This window comes from Malaya genurostris, chromosome 1, assembly GCF_030247185.1.
Source record: "Malaya genurostris strain Urasoe2022 chromosome 1, Malgen_1.1, whole genome shotgun sequence".
Classification (NCBI taxonomy): Eukaryota; Metazoa; Arthropoda; class Insecta; order Diptera; family Culicidae; genus Malaya; species Malaya genurostris.
In genome coordinates, this window is record NC_080570.1 from 5,640,504 (window position 1) to 5,666,255 (window position 25,752).

The 25,752-nt window shown below is 40.4% G+C and overlaps 1 protein-coding gene across 4 annotated transcripts in view; it reads left to right on the forward strand.

Annotated features, from left to right (window-relative positions):
* LOC131431006 (uncharacterized) overlaps positions 1–25,752 on the forward strand; it is a 352,841-nt gene that overhangs the window by 193,970 nt on the left and 133,119 nt on the right. The window contains exon 1 of one of the 4 annotated variants that reach the window (XM_058596403.1): positions 24,098–24,421. The exons of the other annotated variants lie outside the window; for them this stretch is intronic. Within the exon in view, the coding sequence (XP_058452386.1) occupies positions 24,371–24,421 (51 nt within the window). The 5' untranslated portion in view covers positions 24,098–24,370. Of the gene's footprint in view, positions 1–24,097; positions 24,422–25,752 lie in introns of those variants that run through there. 4 annotated transcript variants of the gene reach the window in all.

Sequence of the window (25,752 nt, forward strand, 5' to 3'; positions counted from 1 at the left end):
AAGGGAGTTGCCGTCGAATTATGACAAATAAGAGTAACTTTCCAAATAACAACAGGTGAAAGAAAACAGTTTTCCTTGTCTCTTCCGTTTATTTTGACGACTAACTTTTACCAACTGCCGAATAACACGTTCCCGGTTTGACAGACAGATGGCGTCACTAATTCGAAATTGCTCTATCGTTCAATAGAGACATTCTTCAGACAATTTTCATGACACATTCGGCTAATTAGTCGCCCTTATTCTGAATAACGACGTATTGATTATTCGATCGAATGTGGTTCGATCGAATCATAGCTACCTTTGATTTTGCTAGCGTTATGGGGAATACAAATGAAATACTTATTCAGAATAAGGGCGAGTGTGTTAGTTATTGCCAGCGCAGTGACGCTACTTCTGGAAAATTAGAACCTAAGTCGAAAAAACAAATTCGAGTGTTAATAAAACTTAGTTTTAAAGAAAATTAAAAAAAAACTGTGCAAGCTAAGAAATTATCCAGGTGTATGTCCAGGAAGTGTATTCATCATTTTTCTTAAGGTGAAATGTACGCCCTTTTTCTGAATAACGACGTATTGATTTTTCGATCGAATGTGGTTCGATCGGATCATAGCTACCTTTGATTTTGCTAGCGTTATGGGGAATACAAATGAAATACGAGGGAAAAAACGATACGACGTTATTCAGAATAAGGGCGGTAGTCTCAAAAAACCACCGCACAAATTATAACAGGCAAAACCGCAAAATAGAAACCAGGAATATTTTCAGTGATTGAGCACAGTGGGCTTACCACACGTATAAATTCTTCTAAATAACGTTTGGAAACAAGAATCAAGTGAACGATTTCCTATGATACCCATTTGATTGTATTCAACTCGTTGTTATTTCAACACAAAACGCAATTCATAAATTCGTGTCATATTTGGAAATATACGCCCTTATTCTGAATAACGTCGTATCGTTTTTTCGCTCGTATTTCATTTGTATTCTCCATAACGCTAGCAAAATCAAAGGTAGCTATGATTCGATCGAACCACATTCGATCGAAAAATCAATACGTCGTTATTCAGAATAAGGGCGATAATTTTTGCTCATGATATAACACCACCGAACCCACTGTGCATTTCTCACCCCAATACCATAGAAATCATAGATAATAATAATTTTGAGTTTCATTTTCAGATTCTTTGTGAAATTTTGCTTCAAACACTATTTGTCAGTTCTAAAATCATTCCCGTAGAACGGAATAGTAACCGTTTTTACGTGGCAAAAATCAATTACGGCTCGGTGGAGTAAAATTTCAAAATCGAGGAATATTTAGTTGTGATAAATTTAATTGCAAAAACCTAAGTATTTTTGGTTTTTTGACATTCCGTTTAATTTTGGAATAATTGATCAAAAAACGCGACGAGCGCAACCGCTACATTTCACCTTAAGCACTTGAACCACTAGAAAAGCTGTTTTAATCCAGTTTTTCTAGTGGTGTCTTGACGCTTTTCTCATGTGACCTGTATTCTAAAAAAAAAAAAAACTACTCATTGAATAGAAAAACAAAAGTTTGTTCGGGCGTTTTGCTTACAAAGTTTGAAAAAGTCTTGTGATTTTACATATTTGAGGATGCATACATAAAAGATCAATAGCAACAGCGCGACTTGAACCGAGAAACATTGGATCACAAAACACGTCAGTTAATCGACTGGACCACAGAAGCCCATATCCGCTTGATGAATAATTATGATGGTTTTTTATGCTCAGATCATTGAATAGAAAAACGAAAGTATCGTATTTCACACAGAAGTATGAATGAAGGTATGAATGCAAAGGAAATAAAAACAGAAAAAATCGATAGCAACAGCGCGACTTGAACCGAGAAACATTGGATCACAAAACTGATCAGTTAATTGACTGAACCACAGAAGCTCATATCCGCTTTATGAATAATTGATCTATATAAATCCTGCGAAATTCTGTGCAAGTAGAATTTAGCGTCATTTGAAAAGATAAGTATATAAGTATATAAGTGTATCGTTTGTAGAATTATGTCACCTGTACAATTCATACTTCTTTTCTGTGTAAAAATCGAGCCAAAATTAAAAGATCTTTTTCTAGTTTTTTTTTGCAGCATCGATCTAAATGACGGTTTGAAATTTTAAACCCACTTCTCCCTGTAAGGAGTGCATCGAAATTACATTTGTGTTGTACGCATGTAATTGTGATGGTTTTTTATGCTCAGATCACAGCATGCTGTGCGTTTGGCTGTCAGCTTTCGTTTGTTTACTTGTTTGTGCGGTTGGAATTCTGCGTTTTTGAAATGTCGCGTATTGAAAAGGAAGTGAAAATTAAGGTTCAGGACACATGGCTAAGTGAGAAGTGTATTGCTTTTCGAAAATTGGCGAAGCGGTTTGGAGTTCATCATGCCAGTGTTGAAACCATCATCAATAAGTTTGGGGAACACTATTCCATGGATGAGCAACCAGGAAGAGACAGAAAACCCGGTTCTTCCAACCCGTAGCTGGACCAGAAAGTGATATCTCTAATCATGAAGAACAAATCAATGTCAATACGTGATTTGGCCAAAAAATCAGGAACGAGTTTCGGAATGATCCAGCGTATCAAGAGGCGAAATCACCTGAAAACCTTCAAGAAGCAGAAAATCTCGAAACAAAGTGTAGAACAGAAAAAGCAAGCAGCAACAAGTCCTCGGAAATTGTATTCGCGTCTTTTGCAGTGTCCGGCGGATGCATGCGTTTCGATGGACGATGAGACTTATGTAAAGGGGGACTCGAAAACCCTTCCAGGTTCACAATTCTTTACTGTCGTCGTTGGAGAGGATGTGAGCGATGCGGACAGGTCGATTCAAGTGGAGAAATTCGGTCGAAAGGTACTGGTATGGCAAGCAATATGTTCCTGTGGTTTGAAGTCAACTATTTTTTACACTACCAGAACTATAAATGCAGAAATCTATCGATCGGAGTGTCTCCAGAAGAGTTTGTTGTCATTACATAAGAAGCATAGTGCAACTCCACTGTTTTGGCCGGATTTGGCATCGGCTCACTATGTCAAAACCAGTCTCAATTGGCTAGCGGAGAAGGGTATAAAATTCGTTGAGAAAAATATCGCCCTTAGCTTCGACCCATCGAATGTTACTGGGCAATCGAGGGTCTCTTCAAGAAGACTGGTAAGGCAGTTGGGAACATCATGCAAGAGTTAAAAAAAAAATTGGGCTCAAGCGTCCAAAACATGCGATGCAACACTTATCCGGAACTTGATGAAGAGCGTTCGATCAAAAGTTCGAAAATTCGTGAAGGAATAACTTTAATTTCATCCGGTTCTCATTATGCTCAAGTTTAACCTTATACAATAAAGGATCAATTTTTAGTTTGAATAAAATATCATTTTTTTCATAATTTCAAAGAAAAATTTGTGGATAGCTTATTTTTTATACACTGCTTAGTTCTGGAATACCTTTTATTGATGAAAATCGGTTTAGCTATCTCGGAGAAAATATCTGGACGTTTCATGCATTTCTAAGACATTTGGCATCAAACAAAAATTTCTTCAATTCTGCGATGTTTTTCTACGCGGATTTCCAAAGTTACGCGGTCTCAGTCATTTAAAAAAAAAAATGTTTTAACATTACACCATATCTTAACGTTTTATGCATTTCTAAGGCATTTGGCATCGAAGAAAAATTTTCAATTTCGGAAATCTCAAAATTTTTCCCAGTCGACTTTAGAAAAAAAAACTATTTTCTTTGAGGTTACACCAGATCTGGACGTGTCCTGCATTTCTAAGCTATTTGGCATCAAAACAATTTTGCGGGGGAAAACAAGAAACTAAGCATTATGCTAAAGAGAAGGATTTTCTGCCGATCTGAATTCAAATGATTCAATAATTCAACTGATTCAGTCCACTAAGACAAAATAATGCGCATCTCCCACGCAATATTGACCTTCCTAATCTCAGTTTAGTTACATACACTTTTAATAAAATGTGGATAATATGGGATAATCTGTACTCAAGTACACATTCGGTACTTAATTACAATAATACATTTGATTTCATGTACCGAAATAAATAAAAGAAACTCAAAATTTAGTAAGAAACTCTTTTTTTAATTTTCGTGTATTTTATAACGGCCAATAAGCTCTCATTCACTTTTTAGAAAGGCTCTGGAAGACTCGCTTAGGGTCAATCATAACAGTAATCGAAAAAAGAATGTTTTATCTTTCGCCAGGTGTGAAAATTAATATTCGAATGGTCAAAGTTGAAGATTTATTGATCGTTATCAGAGAAATAAATTTCCGTCAGACGAACGACGCATCCAAGATGGCAACCCTGTTCCGAACTTTTTGAACGCCAAAAGGGACGAATTTATATTTCGTTTCATCCTATCAATCGACTCGCACAGAACGACGTCATGGCCTGCTTGGTCGTGTCGTGTGAACAATTTTCATTTGCTTATTTGCAGTTGTTGTTGTTGTTGTCTAATTTGAAGCTGCCAAATCTGGCAAAAAAAAAACAAAATCAAACTTCCAAACCAATGCGGCTCCTGCGGACCTCGGACAGCAAAAAGAAGATACACAGGTAATTGTTTTTTTGGTGCTGACCCCACCCGGTCCGGTTTCTCCCCATTCCCGACGCCAGTACCAGCATTTCGGTTGTAAACGTTGCTTTGGAGTTTGTAAACAAACGCACGCTAATCGGTATTAAATCAGCTAAATAAACCTTCCTTGCTTTTAGCGCATTTGCGCACGATGACGGACTGCCCCGGCCGACACAGCCTTTCCGAAATCTGGTCAATAGTTTTCCGCTGTTCGGCGACGCGTATGTTTGTCTAACCTTGGCTGCGATTGTTTCCGTTTGGTGTGTTGTTGTTCGATCACAGCATTTGTTTGGATTTCATTGGCAAACCAAAAAAAAAAACCGGCAGTGGCGATACTAATTGAGTTGCGTAAACTGAGGGAAATCAGATAGTTTTGGTTTTTTTCTAATCCAGAAAATTTTCATATGAAAACCCGAATGGAAGAGTATGATTTTATGATATTTATCTAACAGCAAAAATGAGAAAGAGAGAGATGGAAACGGCCCATTTTACTAAAAAGCAGTTTCGCCGAATGAAGCCACAAGGTAGTCACTTTGCACCTCTTCTGTTCTTGTTTTACATTAACGACGCTAATCTCGCTTTGAGGTGTTTGAAGCTCTTGTACTCAGACTTTTTCAACTGTTTTTGATTTGATAGCCGCTAAAGCGATGCGAAATCTGTTCAACAACAACTTGATATTTTTAGAAATATACGAACTCAGATGTAATCGAATTGGGCCTAAATTTCTCAGTGATCGACGCAACGTTTCAAAAGCAATGTTACGCCGGAATAACCAAAAGAGAGCAGTAAACAAAGAGAATTTGTCATTGACTTTTAGACACATTAGCATTAGCGCAATGTTTTTCTGTAATGTTTGTATCCATTTGATGCAAACGTTGTTTTCAAGGCGGGGCTGATCGAAGGAGCGATGGTTTCGGAACGCGTCTAGCTCTCGATTTAATTTCTTACAAGCTTAAACAGAACTAAAATTACCAGAAACTGATTGATTAAATTAATTCAGTCATAAACGATCGAAACATTAAACGGGGTGTGAAAGAAACTCGAAGAATTTCGAGTCTGCGTGAATAAACCTCCTGAGACTTAAAAGACAGTCAAGTGGCGGTGAGTCGACATCATCACAACGAACAGAAAAAAAAACACACTACAAGCCTACAATCCGACCCCCAACTGAGTGACATCGAGTAGGTGTTTTCAGGTTCGCTTTCTGGTGGCGTTTAAAAGCTCAATTGATTTCATTGTAATCGATCATTGAATCGATTGGAGTTCTGTCTGTCGCTACGTTTCGATCGTTCCGCGCGGGGAACCACACCACCTGCGGTGTTTTTCTTTTTCTTTTCTTCCTTTCTTGGTGGTTCTGCACAGTCTCAAATTTCCTCACTTGGTTACATTCGGACCGAAAATGGTGCTGCGAAGCGACCTGTCCACTTCATTACCCAATCAATTAATTCGTTCCCGTCGATCGTACGAAATGACTCCCGTAAGGAGCGCGCGGGTGCACAGCACAGGTCACATTAGTCATGGACGTCAGCCGCCCCCCCCGTCCCCGTGAGATTCCGTACGATCGAAAGTCGAAGTCTCAAAAGGGGGTTAAAAACTGATCCCTTCGGCTGCCGACTAAATGATCTCATTTCGCCGATCGGTTGCTGCGGTTGGAAACAAAGTAGTAGTAACAATCCGGGCTTGATCGCAATCAAGGCGGCTACCGCGTGATGTCTGGCGGAGTCATGAGAGTCCGATCGAAGTTGACTTCCGATTTGTGAGGACTTTTGATCTGCAATTATCATCTCTCTTTTGTCGGAATGATCGGTCAAACGGTGGCGACATCAGTTCACTCTCTCCACTTATTTCTCTGATAAATCGATGTGACACCCCCAGCTAATTGTTTCTAATCGATGGTTTTTCTTGTCTCTTTTTTTAGGTAACTAAACTGCGTTGATGGACGCCATGATGTGAGTCATAAATGTTTTGATTATCCGAGAAAAATGACAATTTAAATTGACGGACTACGCAAGGAAGTTCACTACGTCCGTTGATTTTTGTCAATTGCATTTACTACATTCAATTCAACGAGGAACTGATTTATGCCAAACGGTGCGTCTTTTGATAGCTAGTCTGAGACTTCTGGTTAAACACGGATCCCACCCGAAATTTCCAACGCGTACCTCCCGGACGGATTTGACCTACTCTCAAGCCGTCCGATTTTATTAACTGGGAGAAAATACATGTCCGACGGCATTCAGCACATTTAAATTAATTAATGAGTCGTTAATAAGCGTATCGTGTTTTAGCATTCGTGGCGGCTAATCTTGCTGTGAAGTGGTGTGCGAGTTTTAACAGCCGAAACAAACTGGTTTTGATCACCTGATGAACGACGCTGGTTCAATTTTACGGTAGTTGAATGAATGACAAAGCAAACATTCCAGAGAAAAGTTATCCGAGCTACACCCGAGGGCATTAATCATTGCTCTGTAAGTCAATTAAAACTGACTCAGTTTTGATTCGAACGATTGTTAGATCATCCTTACTCGTGTTCTCTTGTTACTCGAATCTTTCGAGAGGGACGTTCTAAAACGAAGTTAACTAATGGAACTATAAAATGACCGGTATACCTTGGTCATACGCGCGTGGGTAAGATTTATGACAGTTTTGATCTTGACCGTCTGAGTCATCCAAATCACAAGTGTTATTTGCTGGAGATTATTATTTTTTTAACTCTTCGGTAATTGTTTCAAGGACGGTGATAAACAATGTGATTATCAACGACCCCAAGTGACCACCTGCTACTGATCCTTACCAATTTCTCACATAGGCAAAGCCAGAGCAAATTTATGTAAACAAGGAACCGAACATTACCCAACTCTACTTTCCGGCAGATAATTGCTGTTATGTTCATCGAACAAATGCTGATTTAGAAACAACACAACTTCGTAACATTTGCCGGTTCGAGTGCTGGAAAAACCGCCTGCCGTGATGGGGGACGCCTCAAGCAAGAAACAATCTCGCAAATTTGTGATGCAAATTAACGACTCCGTCACATTCAATCTGTCTTGTTGTAAAGCACACAGGCACAGACACAGCACAGTACTGCTCTTGGTGATGCAAATTTTCCTAACCTCAAAAGTAATTGAGATCCTTCGGCGGCTGCGACGGCGGCCGCGTCGTGCGGCACTTTTGATTGGGGTAAAATCTGCAACCGAGGACAGGTTGCGATTAAATAAAACCCTAAGCAGCACCTTGTTGGAACGAAGAGAAGCGAAGAGAAAAAAAAAACTCTGAAACTACGGCATCAAGTATCTCGTCGGCGCCTCAAACCACTCAGCCTAGGAGGACGTGAAGCAAAACAACAACAACCAAAGCCCCAACCCAACTCGGCCCGGCCGTCACTCGGTGTGTTTAAGGGTAATAAATTAATCACTCAAGTTGAGCTGTTGGAAAGCGCGCGGGGTGGTAGTAGTAAGTAAAGATATCCTCGCATCTCGGCTGGGTTGAGCTGGCCTAGCTGTCGGTAAGATTCTGTGTACTACACCCGGTCCGTCGTTGTCTGGTTTGGTTCCGTGGCCGATGATTGGCTTAGTACGGTGTCAGTTCGATAAATCATAGCGCAGAAAGTATACGCTTCAGACAGTCATTGGGGCTGATGCGTGAGTCAGATCGATATCCGGAGTTTCTGTTGAGTCACTGACCGATAGGGAGGGGCACCCTAATAATAAAAGGAAAGGTTATTAGGGTCTAGAACCTTTGATGATCCCAAACCTATAAAATGCAATTGGTATCACAAAAAACTAAAATTTTTCATTTCCGATTTCCATGAATTCATAAATCAAGATCTCATGAATTTGTTCATGAGTTAAAGAAAAATATTATGAATTTATGAATCAAGAAATAAATAATCAAGAATTCAGTAATTCAAGAGGTGTAATAGACAAAATGTCTAAAAGTGCAAGGGTCCAAAAATCCATGAGTCCAAGTTCCAAAGTACAAGAATTCCAAGTGTCAAAAAGTTGTAAAAAGAGAACAAAAATCCATGTGTTAAATGGTTTGAAACTTCAAGGTTAAAAAATTTCAATACTTCAAGAGTCCATGATTTGAAGACAGCAAGAATCTCAAAAGTTTGAAAAAACCAAGATCGCACAAGTAAACGTTTAAAAATCGATAAAACTATTCGAGAATTGCGAATCCCGAATTCTGGATCCCGAGATAAGCGTGGCGGATTCCGGATTTCGAATTCCAAATTCCTAATTCTAAATTCTGAATACTTAATCCCATGCTTCGAAACACGAATTTCAAAGGCTAAATCTAGATCCCCATTTCACGAATCCTGAATCCTCCACCAAGACTCGAATCGCGAATTTCCAAACCATGAAGCGAAACTTCCGGAATCCATGCCCGAATCGTGGAACACGAATCCCAAATCTTGGCTCAAGGATCCCGAATCTCGAATCCCAAAACCTGAGTTTCAAATCACATCATGAATCCCAAATCTCAAATTTCACATTCCTTGTCTTATGTTCTCTCTAGTGTCGAGTTTCGAATCGTAAAATCCCAGTCACGTATTTCCAATCCCGAGTTCCGAATATCGAAACTCGAGTTCCGAAACACAAGTTCCCAACGCGAAATTCTGAATCCTGAATTCTAAATCCCGAATCTCAAATCCACAATCTGGAATAATGAATCCGGAATTAAGTTTCTCGAGCTTGATCTGGATCTTGATTCTCGCATACCAAATCCTGAATCCTAAATGCCGAGCCTCGATTCTCAGGAAATGAATCCAAAGCGCGAATCCCAAATCCCGAATCCCGGATTCTCAGCAATTAATGCGAATTGCGAATAACAAAGTGCGAATATCGTGAAATATTAATTCCAAATCCAAATAACAAAATTCGAATGCTGAATCTGGAATCCCGAGTTCCGAGTCACGAATCTCTAATCCTGAACCCCGAATCCCGGCTGCTTTGCAGTTAATGCGAATTCCGAATCACAAAGCGCGAATGTCGTGAAATAATAATTCCGAATTCTGATCAGAAGTTTGGAATATGTAACACGAATCCTTGAATTCTGAATCATTAAACGCGAATCTCAAATCCCAAATTCCGAATTCTGAAATTCGAATCCTGAATCAAAATATGATTCACGAATCCCAAATCGCGAGATGCAAAATCCGAATAACCAAATTCCAATGGTGAATCCGAAGTCCCGAGTTCCAAGTCACGAATCCAAAGTCCTGAACCCCAAATCTCGGATTCTTAGCAATTAATGCGAATTCCGAATCACAAGGCGCGAATATCGTGAAATATTAATTCTGAATCCCGAATCTAGAGTAAATTCGGATTCTCGAATCTTAAAACACGAATATCGAATCCCAAATCCCAAATTTCTAATCCTGAATTTCAATTCCTGAATCTCGAATCCTGAATTCCGAATTCAAAATATGATTCACGAATCTCTAATCGTGAGACTCAAAAGCCAAATAAAAAAAATTCGAATGCTGCATTCGGAGTCCCGAGTTCCGAATCGCAAATCCCGAATCCTAAATCTCGGATTCTTAGCAAATAATGCGAATTCCGAATCACAAAGCGCAAATATCGCGGAATATTAATTCCGAATTCCGAATCCATAGTAAATTCGGAGTCTTGAATCCTGAATCTTCATATCCGAAACCAGAATAAATTCAGGATTTTTATTGATTATTTGTATTGAGATTCAATATAAATATGAATCGCGAATCCTTAAATTCTGAATCATAAAACACGAATCTCGAATCCAAAATTCCGAATTCTGAATCCTAAATTACAAACCCTGAATCCCGAATCCCGAATTTTAATGCTGAATCCGGAGTATTGAATTCCGAATCGCGAATCCCAAATCCCGGATTCTTAGCAATTAATTCCGAATCACAAAGCGCTAATATCGCGAAATATCAATTCTGAATCCGGAATCTCGAATCATGAATCGATTTTCAGGAGTTTGGAATAAGTACCGCGAATCCTTGAATTCTGAATCAATAAACACGAATCTCAAATCCCAAATTATGAATTTCGAACTCTGAATCAAAATATGACTCATGAATCCCAAATCGTGAGGCTCAAATCCGAATAACAAAATTCCAATGCTGAATTCGGAGTCCCGAGTTCCGAATCGCGAATTCCAAATTCCGAATCCCGGATTCTTAGCAATTAATCACAAAGCGTGAATATCACGAAATATTAATTCTGAATCCGTAGTAAATTCAGAATCTCGACTCCTGAATCTTCAATTCCGTATCCTGAATCGTTATTTAAGAGTATGGAATATGTATCGCGACTCCTAGCATTCTGTATTCTGTATAAAACACGAGTCTCCGAATCTTTAATCCCTGAATTTCTAATCCGGAATACCGAATCCTGAATCTTAAATTCAAATTATGATTAACGAAACCCAAATCGCGAGGCGCAAAATCCGAATAATCAAATTTTTATGTTGGATCCGGAGTCCTGAGTTTCGAATCGTGAATCCCAAATCCGGAATCCCGGATTCTTAGTAATGAACGCATAACTCTAAGTTCCAACTGGTGAGTTCCGAATCACAAAGTGCGAATATTAATTCCGTACCCTGCATCCGTAATCAATTCGGAATCTCGAATCCTAAATCTTTAATTCCGAATCCTCAAACGAGATTCATGATTCCCGAATATGAGTCGCGAAACTGTGAATTCTGAATCATGAAACACGAATCTCGAATCCCAAATCGAATTTCAAATCCTGAATCCCGAATTCAAAATAGGATTCACGAATCCCAAATCGCGAGCCTCTAAATCCAAATAACAAAATTCTAACACTGAATCCGGAGTCCCGAACTTCGAACCACGAATCCCAAACCCTGAATCCCGAGTTCTTAGTCCTGAATGCTCAATCCTAAGTTCCAATTCGCGAATTCCGAATCGCAAAGCGCGAATGTTGCGAAACATGTGCTCCGAATCCCGAACCCGTAGTCTTGAATCGGGGTTTCCAAATCTCGAATTCCGAATCTCGAATTGGGAATTCTGAATCCCGAATTGGGAATTCCGTACTCCGCGTCACAAATCCCGAATCTAAAAGTAAGAACCTCAAGTACTGAATCTAGAATACCGAACTCTGGATCACGAATCCCAAATTTCATGACTCCCGATTAATGAATAACGAATTACTGTTTCTTAACTTCGAATCCTAAGTCCTGAATTCTAATTGTCGAACCCCGAATCTCTGAAAAGGAATCTCAAATCGTGTATAACGAAACCCGTATTATGAATCCTGAATCGCGAATCAAGAATTTCAAATTCTCAATCTCAAATTCCAAAATTAAAAATTATTCCTAATCCACAATCCTGAATCTCGAGTCCCGAATATGAATCGCGAGTCCGTGAATCCTGAATCAGGAAACACGAGTCTTGAATTCCCAATTCCGACTGCTGAATTTGCGCTAGGCGCAAATAATCAAGTTCTAATGCTGAATCCCGAATCCCGAATTCCGAATCGCTAATCCCAAAACCAGAATCCCAGATTATTAGTCCTGAATGCTCAATCCTAAGTTCCAATTCGCGAATTACGAACCACAAAGCGCGAATATCGCGGGGTTCCCGAATCTCGAATTCCACATCCCGGTTTGGGAATCTCGAATCTTATCATGAATCCTGAATTCAATATTTCAGCGCGCGACTAAGTTAAAGCCGGGTATAAATAAACGATATAAAATAGAAAAAAATATTTCGGGTCACGAATCCCGGATCAAGAAGTGGGATTCTCGTATCACAAGTCGATAATTTTGACTCCTGAATCCTTGGTCCAGAATATGAATATCGCGAATCCGTGAGTTCTGAATCATTAAACACGAGTTTCGAAGTCCAAATCCCAAGTTGCCGAATTCAAAATATGAATCGCGAATCCTGAATTTCGTATCCCGTGTCATGAATTCCGATTTAAGAAGTGGGAATCTCGCAATACAAATATTGAATTTCGGGTTCTGAATCCTAAATCTCGAGTTCTGTATTCTGGATCACGAATTTCGATTCGAGAAGCGTGAATTCCGCAATTTAAATGAAAATATCGCGTGCTGAAATCTGAATCTCGAATCCCGAGTCACGAAGCGCGAGTCCCGCAATCGAAAATCTCGAGTCCCGAATTCCGTGCTGCGAAACACAAAACCGAATTCCGTGCTGCAAACAAACACGGAACTTACGTCACGGTATGCCGAATTTCGCGTCACGAATCTCGACTCTCGAATTTGGACTATGAATCTCAAATCTTGTATTCTGAGTACCAAAGAGTGAATCCTGAATACCGTATCATGTAATCAGAACTCCAAATCGGGATTCGTGTATTCTATATCTCGAGTTTAGAATCCTGAATCTTAAATCCTTACGCTGGATTTCTGAATCAATAATTCGAAGTCGCGACTTTCGAATCACAAAGGACGAATCATTACATGAAATGTGAATTCTGAACACTAATTTTTTTTGTTCCGGGTTACGAATTCCGGGTCAAAAAGTAGGAATCCCGCATTACAAATCGAGAATCTTGAATCCTGAATCGTAAATCTCGAGATCTGCATTCCGGGTTAGGAATCCCGTAGCGAAAATCGAGAATCTCGATCACTGAATCCTTAATCTCGGTTCATGAGTTCCAGTTCTCAAATCTTAATTCACGGAGCGCGTGTCCCGCATTAAGAATCGAGAATCTCGAACTCCGATTTCCGTGTTCCGGAACACAAATTGTAAATCCCGTCACGAATTCCGAATTATCAAGTCTGATATCTGAATCTCGAATTTTGTATTCCGAATTCAGCGTCTCGCATCATGAATACCGAGTTTCAAATTTCAAATTTTTTGTCACGAGCAAGAATCGCAAATCTTGATACAATGCATGCCGAATCTGAGTACCGAAGAGTGAATGCAACCCGAAATCCGAATCAGGATTCGTGTATTCTGAATCTCCAGTTTATCATCCTGAACTCTTAGGCTCGATTTCTGAATCAATAATCCGAAGTCGCGAATTTCGAATCACGAAGGACAAATCATTTCATGAAACCTGAGTTCTGAATCCTGAGTTTTGAATCCAGAATTTCGTATTCCTGGTCTTAAATCTTAAATCTTAGTCTTAAATCACCGAATTTCGAGCTCCGAACCCGGGGCTGTGAATCCCGAATCTTATCCTGAATCCTGAATTGCATACTTCGGGTCACGAGTTCCGGATCAAGAAGTAGGAATCCCGCATTACGAATCGAGAATCTTGTGTCCTGAAAGCTGAATTCTCCATTCCTGGTCAGGAATCCCGTTGCGAGAGTCAAGAATTCTGCAATTCAAATCAAGAATGTTGAATGTGCTGAATCCTGAATCTCGAACCCAAAATTCCGGATCTCGAATCCTGAGTCACGGTGCGCGTGTTCCGCATTAAAAAATCGAGAATTTCGAACTCCGATTTCCGTGTTCCGAAACACAAAGCACTAATTCCGTCTCGAATTCCGTATTATCAATTCTGACTTCTGAATCTCAAATATTGAATTCTGAATTTCTCATCCCGAATCGTGAATTCCAAATTTCAAATCTCAAATTCTTTGTCCCGAGCGAGAATCACAAATCTCGAATCCGGAATCATGAATCCTGAATCCGGAATAACGAAATTCGAATTTTGCATGCCGAATTTCGCATCACGAATCTCGATTCTCTAATTTCTAATTTAGACTATGAATCTCGAACCTCAAATCTTGAATGCTGAGTAGCGAAGAGTGAATCCCGTATCTTGAACACTGTATCATGTAACCCGAAATCCGAATCGGAATTCGTGTTTTCTGAATCTCGAGTTCTGAATCCTGAATCTTGAATCCCTGAGCTGGATCTTTGAATCAGTAATTCGAAGTGGTGAATTTCGAATCACGAAGGATGCATCTCATCTCCTCATCTTTATGAAACCTGAGTTTTGAATCCTAAATTTAGTATTCCGGGTCAAGAAGTAGGAATCCCGCATTACAAAGCAAGAATCTCGAGTTCTGCATTCCGGGTCAGGAGTCTCGATGCGAAAATCGAGAACCTCGATTGCTGAATCCTATATCTCGAATCCCGAATCACGGAGCTCGAGTCCCGCATTAACAGTCGAAAATCTCTCGAATTCCGTGTTCTGGAACACAAAATGTAAATCCCATAACGAGTTCCGATTTATCAATCCTGATATCTGCATTTCGAACATTGTATTCCGAATTTGAAGGACGAATCATTTCATGAAATCTGAGTTCTGAATCTTGAATTTGGTAGGCCGAGTCACGAATTCCAGATATAGAAGTAGGAATCCCTTGAGTCCAGAATCCTAAATCTCGAGTTCTGCATTCCGGGTTAGGAATCCCGATGCGGGAATCTGGGATTCTGCAAATCAAATCGAAAATCTCGAGTACCGAATGCTGAATCTCGAATCCCGAGTCCCGAGTCCCGCAATCCAAAATCTCGAGTCACGAATTCCGTCAAAATGTAAATCCCGTCACAAGTTCCGAATTAGCAATCTTGATATCTGAATTTCAAATATTGAGCTCCGAGTTTCTCATCCCAAATCGTGAATTCCGAATTTGGAAATCTCAAGTTCTTTGTCCCGAGCAAGAATCGCAAATCTCGAATCCTGAATCCGGAATCCCGAGATTCTAACTTTGCATGCCGAATTTCATGTCACAAATCTTGATTCTCAAATTCCTGAACTTCGTATCCTTCGTATCCAAAATCCGAATCGGGATTCGTGTATTCTGAATCTTGAGTTTAGAATCCTGAATCTTGAATCTCTGGGCTGGATTTCTGAATCAATAGTTCGAAGTTGCGAATTTCTAATCACGAGTCATGAAATTACAAATCGAGAATCTTGAGTTCTGAATCCTAAATCTCGAATCCCGAACTCCAGATCTCGAACCCCGAGTCACGGTGCGCATGCTCCGCACTAAGAATCGAAAATCTTGAACTCCGAACTCCGGGTTCCGAAACACAGAACGTAAATCCCGTCACGAATTCCGAATTATTGTATTCCGAACTCAGCGTCTCGAATCTTGAATACCAAATTTCATATCCTAAATTCTTTGTCCCGAGCAAGAATCGCAAATCTCGAATCAAGAATCCTGAATCCGGAATCCCGAGATCCTAATTGGCATGCCGAATTTCGCGTCATAAATTTCGATGCCTAAATTCCTAATCTGGACTATGAATCTCGAATCTCAAATTTTTAGTGTCGAGTAGCGAAGGTCATTTAACTGAATTTCGAGCTCCGAATTTTGAATTCCGAGTCACGATTCCTGAATCAGGGATCTCTGAAGTCGCGAATTTCGAATCACGAATGACGAATCCTGAATCGTAGATTCTGAAACTCGAAACACGAATCGCGGATCCCGGATTGTGAATTCTGAATCTTGAAACTCTAATCCAGAGTATGAATAGCAAATCTCGAACCCTCAATCTGAAGTCCGTGAAGCGTGAACTCCGAATATCAAACCCAGAATACCGAGATCCGAATCGTGAATTCTGAATCCCAGATTCTGAGCTCTGAATCACGGATTGCGACTTACGCGTCCCAAATCAGGAATCCCGGATATCGAGTCCTGATAGACTGAAAACCGGGATATGATTTTCTAATTATTTTTCTGAACTATCTTGAATATTTTGAAGCGTCCAGATCTCCAGAAATCAATTCCTCTTGCCTTACTAAATAATTCTAACTCAGTGTATGTTTTCTATTCCAAGTTTTTTTAACTCTTCATACTATTTGGGATCTCCCTGAGTTTTTGAATTTTCATACTTGGATTTTGTTAAGATCTCTAGTCTAAGTGTTATATACGAACTCCTTGGAGTCCCGTAATTATTTAGGTTCGTTCAACGCTGAATTATCTAGACTTTGGGAACCATTTGGCTTCCTCGGAATGCTAGAAATTGACGAAAATTACCGGAGTCTCTTACCTTCTGCAGATCAATTCCATTAACTCTCTAGGCCGAGACCAATCCTAAGACCTACCGGTGAATTTCTCCCACTTCCACCAACACCCGATTCGGTACACTATGCGGTCATAAATACTGTCAAACGAAACCTCTGGAAATCACCTTCATTAGTAGCGTAGGAATTGTCCGCAGCAGCATCCATTTATTCGCGAAAAGCCTGATTCAGATCCGCATTACTATTAGCTAGCTAAGGGGGTTCGGATTAACTCCAACCGTGGTCAGAATCACGCAACCCGGGGACAAATTGTCGGACCGCGCGTGTAGCCTAACTCTGACGGGGGGTCCCCCAGCGAGAGAATAAATAACCGCTTTTTCGCCTGTGTCTGCGTGTTAGCCTAGCCGTTCGGGTTAGGACTGATTGTGATTGGTGGTTAAGCATTTTCCACAACCGAGACAGTTCCTTTCTGCACCCCTATCCTACCCGCCCTTTGGGGACATGTTAATTCGTGTTGATAGATGGCGTTGTGAGAAAGAGAGAGAGAGAGAGGAATGCTCTGTGCGATCACAGGCGAGGGCGATAAAAATAATTGCAGTAGGCCCTGCGCGCGCCGGTTGTATAACATCTGGAAGAGATTGAGGTTAAATCGGTCGTAAGCTGGAATGTTTGCTGTACCTACTTCTAGTCGTTTACAGCTAATGCATATGTGCGATAAAATACTGCACGCGAGGAATGTCGATTCCATAAGTTTGGACGATTATTGCTTCTTGCCGCCACGGTCGGACCCTAGCTTGTGGGAAAATTATATCCAGATTGTGCCTTTGATCCTGGACAGCAGTGACAGAACATTGACGGAATCGACTGAAATACTTACCAATAGCAGCAGCAGCAGAAGCAGTTAAGCTTGGCTGTGATGTCTCGGAAGAAACTGGAAAGGAAAAAAAAGGACAGAAACCCCGCCCACCCGAACTAAGGGTGTCCGTGGGGCGTCATGTTCGAGCAATTACACTACGCTTCTCATTGGCAAAACATTTCACGTGTCGAAGACTGCCGCCGCTACCTGTCCGACGGTTGTTGCGAGAGATTGAAGATTACAGAGTTTAAGGCCTGGCGGTCGAAAGTTGCAGCGCAATAAGCTCACGGATTGCTACGATTAAAATCACACCATCAAAGTAAGCCATGCAAATAAGGCAGCGCTTGATACTCACTTGACGGGTGAGGGGATCATCCGTAAATGAGGAATCACGAATGTAAAAAAAACGCGAACGAGCTTCTGGATGGAGGGTATATTTCGAAATGATTTCTGCTCGAGTAAATGGCAAATCAATACCGCGCGAATTACGACGCCGCCTCGAGAGAGGGATTCCGATTCGAAACACCGCTTCACCTCACCCATCATCAGACCGGCATGACTTGCCCGCGGACCTTTCCCAGCTGGAATATTTACTGATGAGAATCTTTCGCGGTAATTTGCTTCGATTGAATCATTCGCGCTCTGTCATTAGCTATTTTGAGTTCCCTGGTTTTGCTACGTGTTTTTTTTTATTGAGGACATGATCGAGCGAAAAAAAAAGAAAATTGTTTACAGAGCTGGTAACTGCTATTTTTCAACAATTTCAAAACACGCCTAGTTCACCATTAATCTACCGTTGAAGACGTCGAACTCCTCGTCGTCGTCGTCCCCCGGTCGAATTCGGCATCACAAGCGACAAACGCAAATCTGTTTGCTCCGTCGTCCTCCTCCTCCTCCTCCGAGTTACCACCGAGCCCCATGTGTGTCTGCCTTTCCCCACCACGGAAACGCTTCGAATGACGCAGTAAAATGCACATGCTAAAATAATACACAATAATACTGAGTTCGAATTTATCTCTCGCCAAGCCAGGATGCCATTTATTTGCTTGGCCGCCGAACCGTTGTCGAGCAGCTGTTCGACTCGAGCAGACAAAGGAAGATGCTGTCAGGCAAAAATTAGCTCATGTTTTTGTTCGTTTCACTCAATAAAAATAAGTATCCCCCTAAATAAAATTAATAAAAAAAAAACAAAATCAACAACTGAAAAGTGATGTTTTGGGGGTAAGAGTCGGCGTGTGTCCGCCTAGCGTTAAGTACGGTTCGAGTCTCAATCCACTATCTACCAGCGCCTACTACTAACCCCTTTTCTGAAAAAAAAAAAACGAAATCCATTCTTTTCCGCACGTGACGTGAGGGCTCGCGTGTTTTTTTTTCTCGTTCTTCTCCTATTGACTTTGGAAACCTTTAGACTTCGACGAATCCCCGAACAAATGACCGCACAGCAAGAGTCAACACCCTGCGTTTTCTTGTTGCTGTTCTTTTCTTGGCCTGTTACAAGCGCCCATTCAATTCCGCTTAGGCCAATGGTTGTAAACGAGCCTTTTTATGTACCGTACAGACAACAAGCAAATCCCATTCCCATCTTGCTCTGCCGGTCCAGCCAGCCGACCCAGAAGAAGAGGGTACGTGTGTTCTCGCTAGATTCGTTTTGATCCGGTCGTTCTAGAATTTCTACGCGCGGGGACCCATCAGTGTGTTCGCCTGGTAGCACCAACCATCTCAAGTACGTGACTTGAGAGAGATTTTCTCTCTCTCTCTCTCTCTTCTCTGTCACAATTTCAACAGACACGCATCGCAACCAAAATTCGTTAAGCTGGATGCGTTCCATGGGCACGACGAGAGTCGAAAACCGAAGACATTTCGCTCTCCACCCTCTCCACATGCTCTTCCTTCCATGACTGATCAGATGAAGCGAATGCGTGGATTCTTCTCACAGCCTACTACTATCGGCGTCCGACGCCATTCGGTTTAGCATTCATGATCAACGCGCGGCGTACGAAAGGGCGAGAGGATGCGAAATGTGATGCGAAGGAGATTATTTGCATGCTTTTCGGTTGGGGTGGTGCGACATTTCGGATAATAGTTATTTCATTCGCGTTTGGTTTCTAATATTGGATTTCTAAAATATCGCGAATAGTGGGTCTAAATTTTACGAACTGTAGTTTTCCTTAGAAGTGATTCCAAAACCACGTAACAGATCGGCTGAAAAATTTGTATCGTTTCTATAAGAGGGCGCCACTAGAATCAAATCCATACCATTTTCAGTTAGTACCAACCTTCAAAAGATACGTGTATAAATTTGACAGCTGTCTAATTATTAGTTTGTGAGATATTGCATTTTGAGTGAAGATACTTTTGGTATTGTGAAAAAAATGGAAAAAAAGGAATTTCGTCTGTTGATGAGACACTACTTTTTGATGAAAAAAAGTGCCGCCGATACCAAAAAATGGCTTGATAAGTGTTATCCAGACTCTGCACCGGGCGAAGCAACAATTCGTAAGTGGTTTGCAAAATTTCGTACTGGTCATATGAGCACCGAAGACGATGAACGCAGTGGACGTCCAAAAGAGGCTGTTACCGATGAAAACGTGAAAAAAATCCACAAAATGATTTTCAATGACCGTAAAGTGAAGTTGATCGAGATAGCTGACACCCTAAAGATATCAAAGGAACGTGTTGGACATATTATTCACGAATATTCGGATATGAGAAAGCTTTGTGTAAAATGGGTGCCGCGTGAGCTCACAATCGATCAAAAACAACAACGAATTGATGATTCTGAGCAGTGTTTGGAGATGTTATATCGAAATAAAACCGATGTTTTCGTCGATATATAACAATGGACGAAACATGGCTCCATCACTTCACTCCGGAGTCCAATCGTCAGTCAGCTGAGTGGACTGCACGCGATGAACCGAACCCAAAGCGTGGAAAGACAATCGGCCGGTAAGGTTATGGCGTCTGTATTTTGGGATTCGGTATAATTTTCATCGACTACCTTGAAAAGGGAAAAACCATCAACAGTGACTATTATATAGCGTTATTAGAGCGTTTGAAGGACGAAATTAAAAAAAAACGGCCTTATTTGAAAAAGAAAAAAGTTTTGTTTCATCAAGACAATGCACCGTGTCACAAGTCGATGAAAACCATGCTGAAATTGAACGAATTGGGCTTCGAATTGCTCCCTCATCCACCGTATTCTCCAGATTTGGCCCCCAGTGACTTTTTCCTGTTCTCAGGCTTCAAGAGAATGCTCGCTGGTAAAAAATTTAGAAGCAATGAAGAGGTAATCGCTGAAACTGAGACCTATTTTGAGGCAAAGGACAAATCGTACTACAAAAATGGTATCGAAAAGTTGGAAGATCGCTATAATCGCTGTATCGCCTCTGATGGCAATTATGTTGAATAATAAAAACGAATTTTAGCAAAAAATGTGTGTTTCTATTAAACGATACGAACTTTTCAGCCGCACTGTTACACTGATATTTGGTACTTTTTGGCCGTCTCACGACGTAAGTTTCAAACTTTTCGTGCATTACAGATCTGTGAATCTTGCTAGAAGGCGAAATCCCAAAATAGCAAACAAAATATGTTATAGTTTGAAAAAAAACCTTTTTTCATAATCCGCCTGTGTTATTTTTACGTGAAAATTCTTCGATGATTTCATGAAATTATTTAAATAGCCGTCGTTTGGAATGAATTGTAATTAAAATTTTGGCCGTATCGAAGATAGAAATTGTATGAAACATTGAAATTATTCCTTTTAATTTAACCGTGTGACAATCGATTAAGCATTCCATGAGATATAGAAGTGAGTTTCTCTTTAAAGCTTCTGTCATTATTTATGGTACTTCCAGAAATGGTTTTTAGAGACCAGTATAACAAAAAATATTTCGTATGTCCTTGAATTAACATAACTTGTCAGGTCAGCTTCAAAAACTACGACACCACCAAAAGTTGGATCGATTCATTTGTCGAATCTGAGGAAAAGGAATTTTTCAAACGTGGTATCCGAGTCTTAGTGGTGGTATATAACGATGGACTAAGCTTTGAAAAAAAACGGTACTAAAATGATACTCTTACTAAAAATCATGAAACTATAATAGTTTATTCCAAGGATTGGTATAGTAAAAAAATAGATTTATATAGCGACATTTATATAGGTGTTTTATGTTATGTATGTTAAAAACATTCTGATTTTATTTATCATAAAGCCGTTTATTTAAATTTTACTGACACCGTCTTCAGTTACAAAAGTCTGGCCCTTGTTTCTGTGATTTTTATTGTCGACCCCGCAAACTATTGAAAATAACCTTTAAGGTGCAGAAATGTGCAGGATCGCATATTGTTTTCTGAAAAGTAGAGAAGAAATGCTATAGAATCAAATAGTATTGAACAGTGGCAGCCCTTTCCTACCTATATAGAACTCGTAAAACATCATATATTTTGTATGGAAGGATGAAAAGAAAGTTTACACTATCTTTGAGAGGATATGGAGAGATTATTTCTTATTCAAAAATTTTTATACTATAATCCTTCACTTATCTGAGAGTTCAAAAAAATTAATACAGTACAGGAAATAAATAAATTTATTTTTTGGATTTCGGCCACCTTGGCATCACTGTGCAGCGTCTCGTCCATTTGTCAGGAACATACCTCTGGATTTGTTCCACTTCCAACCTTACGATTCACAGTCAAGCACAGGGTAGATTGCGTACCGATAAATTCGAATTTTGCACTTGATTCGACGTCTTTTTATTGAATGTATTAAGAATGAAAACACGTTGTACAACGAAAGAAAGTGGAGAGTTTTAGTTGTCATATAAACGAATAAGCCTGGCAACCTTGTATGAATGAAATAAAGACAATCCCCGCACAAGCTCCACGAACCACCCTAAATTAAGCCAGCAGAAGAACACAGGAAAAACCGAACACGAAAAAATGCGTTCCATCACCAGAGGAGAGCCATCGACGATGCTGTCGTGCGTGCGGGACGAGGTCATTCATTTCATCTGTGGGTGTCTGAAAGAAGAAGAAGAAAAAAAAGGGAATAGAAATTAGGCTTTTCTACTTACTTTCAGCCGGGCATCATTGAGCCGGGGACTGTTTTTATTGGCCGTCGTCGTCTTCATGTTTTCGTTTTTTCGTTCGCCCATTCCTTGCCTACTGCGATGTAGCCGGTGCTGCTTGACATGGAGAGTGAGCGAATGCGGAGCGCGTGAGAGTGAGAGAGAACCAAGCAGGACCCGCAGGTTTTTAGTCGCATATGAACTAGAGGTGTGCAAAACAGCTCATTTTGGTGAACAGCTCCGAACCGATCAGCTCACCAAAGTGAATCGATTCGATGTATCAGCTCATCAGCTCTTTTAGTTTAAACTTAAGGTTCATTTTGTGCGCCGTTTTTCTTATGCACCGGTTTTCTTTCATATGCATGATCGAAATTGAATCATTGATTTGCAATGATGCAATGAATGCAATGCGAATTAACTTATCTTTAATTGATGTCGACTAAATTGAATCTCTTAAAGAGCCGAAGATCCGATCAGCTCGTAGCGTGTTCCCTTCGTCATAATGCAGTGAACTGGGTAGCAAATGAGTGAGCTGGTGAGCTGCGGTTCTTTTGAAAAGAGCTGTGAGCTGTCAGCTCACTTCAATGATTCGATTCACTGGAACAGCTCAGGAGCGAATTGCCCATCTCTAATATGAACCTTCGAAGTGATCGTACACATATCGTGAAGAACCGAGAACCGCGCATGTTAATTCAGTTTCTATTTAATTTGTTTCCCTTTCTACTGTGGAAAATTTCAATCCTTTGCTTTTCCGGCCTACACCCGCGTGTGCGACTCCAGGATCGCTCGCTAGCTGATCCTGTCCGCTGCTTGGTACGTCATCATCCTGCTCTGTTCGGGAGATTACTTCAGGTGTGCAACGGCGCGACCGGTGGTGACCGCAAACCACTAACCCACGGAAGTTCCGTTATTTCGCAAAGCCTTCGGCAGTGGTTTGGGCGCAAAAATGGATAAAGTGTGAAACGGGATTAACGCAAACCGCCTTACGCGTCTTGCCCTGCCCTAACCTCTGTGTCTGTCTGGCTTTGGAAGCTGGACTACGAGGCAAGCTAAAACGAAAGAGTGCAGATAGTACTTGAACCCCGTGCGCCCAGAGAGATAGGCCCTGAAGAAGCAAAAAAAAAAAAGTATTTGAGTTTGAAGTGTGTTTTTTTTCATTACTCTTTCCATCGCTTCTTTGGGTTGCTTTCTCCCGCACAACCCAAGCCAGGCGCAGATTAGGTGCGAAGATTAGCCAATTCCGTAGATGGCTTCAGTGTTGTGTTTTTATAGCGGAAGTTACTTCTTCGGTTCTGTGTTGTTTTTTTTTATTTTTATTGATAACAACCAAATGCTAATTGTGTGCTGATTGTGATTGTGGCCAGTGCGCTTAGTCGGCGGGTGCGATGGGGGTTTGAAAACGGTTCGGCGCTTGTTTTAAATTGGCCAGTACAAATTAACATAGTCTTTTTTTTGTGAAACATTTTTGTTGACATCAGCCGGTAACCCAAATCCGGGCCGTTTTGGAAAACCCATACCCGCAAAACAATTGACAGTTAATTCGTCTGTTTACAGTCCCGCTTCGTATGCAATAATCGCTTCGCGACGTTGTTATTTATTGAGGAATTGCAACGACTAAAAGAAAAAGAAAGAAAAACGACGGAGTTTATGATTTGCTAACATTTGCCTTCCCCCGTTTTGCCGAAATTCCGAAAGGAAGAAGAATTCCACGCGTATCCAATTGTGATTGTGTCTGTTGGCGGTGATGTCAGTGCTATTGTCCGACTGCTTGTTGATTTGATCGAGTGTTTATGTCAACAGGCACTCGACAGTTATCGGGAAGCTTGGTTCCAGGAATAAGAAGAAAGTTGTGCGATAATTTTATTACCCACAAGGAAATAGGAAGTGGTTTTTCGGTTTTGGTTCTTTGTGCGGTGCAGTTCGATCAGCAGCAGAGATCAGTATGATACGCGTCAACTCGCAGTCCTTCAGTCTATCCAGCACTCTGAAAAAGGTAATCTTTCTAAAGCATATATTTTTCTCGGTGTTTAGTGCATCCATCATCAAAGCAAGCCTGCGCTGCAAACGTGATTGGTTTTTGTTTGGTAAACAGTGCGGTTCCATCGGTGTGGGTTTATTTTGTATTTTTTTCGCAAGGCCTGCTAAGTTTTGTTTTCGTACGCCCGAACAAGACTCCGTTTGACAAAATGCAAGAATGCAGTTCCAGTGGGACGGGAAGAATGCATCCGTTTGTTTGCTGTGTTCAAAGTAAAAGTTTCCGTTGCAAAATCGGAAAACAATTGCAAACTTTAAACAATTGCTGAGTGGTTGTCTTTGAAATTCCAATTGCCTGCAGGTTCCAATGCAAGATTGATATTATTATAAAAGAATGGCATAACGAAAAATTGTGTATCTGTGAAAATCTACATTCCTAGAAAAAAAAAACGGCTGAGTAACACACGGTAAGAGACATAACACACATCCGACAATCGCTTTTTTTCCACACTCCCAAATATCGATAATCGCACGTTCTAGTTGAAAGATTGTGTGAATTTTTCAAACTTTCAATGCTTCACTTGCAGAATTGTAACGGTGCCAATATAAGGCGCAAAACACGAGAGCGAAAAATTACAGAGTTGGGTAGAGTAGAAGACCGATCACGATGACCATTAACATGAAATGTTAAAAGTCATCCATAAATTCATTTGAATTTGAAAAATCAGGAAGTACTCCAATCAATTCAATTCACTCATGCTAATCGGAGTACAATTTATTAAATCAGATTCTGCACTGAAAGATTCAGATAGTGAAGAAGAACTTTTTTACTAGGAAACCGATTGAAATAAAAAAGTAAAAATGAAATTCGGGAAAATCTCCGTGGAACTGCTCTACCATTGGGCTACTTTGTAAATAAGGAAATTGACACAAAAAAACGGTAAAAAAATGCATGGATAAATTTGTTTCCAACACTGCAAGTGTTTCAAACAAGCTATCCAAAAACTGATTATTCTTAGTGCAACATCAAAAGCAATAAACCGTATGTAATCTAGATAGGTTAACAAAGAGTTACATGAAAAAATAGGAGCACTGCATGCCCTCTTAAGAGTTTCGCCAAATTATTAAAGCTGTTTTCTAATTGATTCACAGTTCTGTAAAATAAATTAAACTACAGTTTAAAATATTTAAAAAATAAACGCTAGAGAAGCATGTTCCGGAATGCTTCGGCAATCTGGTGAACCTGCTTCTCTTCACCAAGGAGGCATGCAGTGTCCCTATTATTTAGTTTTTATATATTCATTGTTGCTCGTTATTGGTGAATCGGCTGTAGCTCTTTACTAGGCCTGT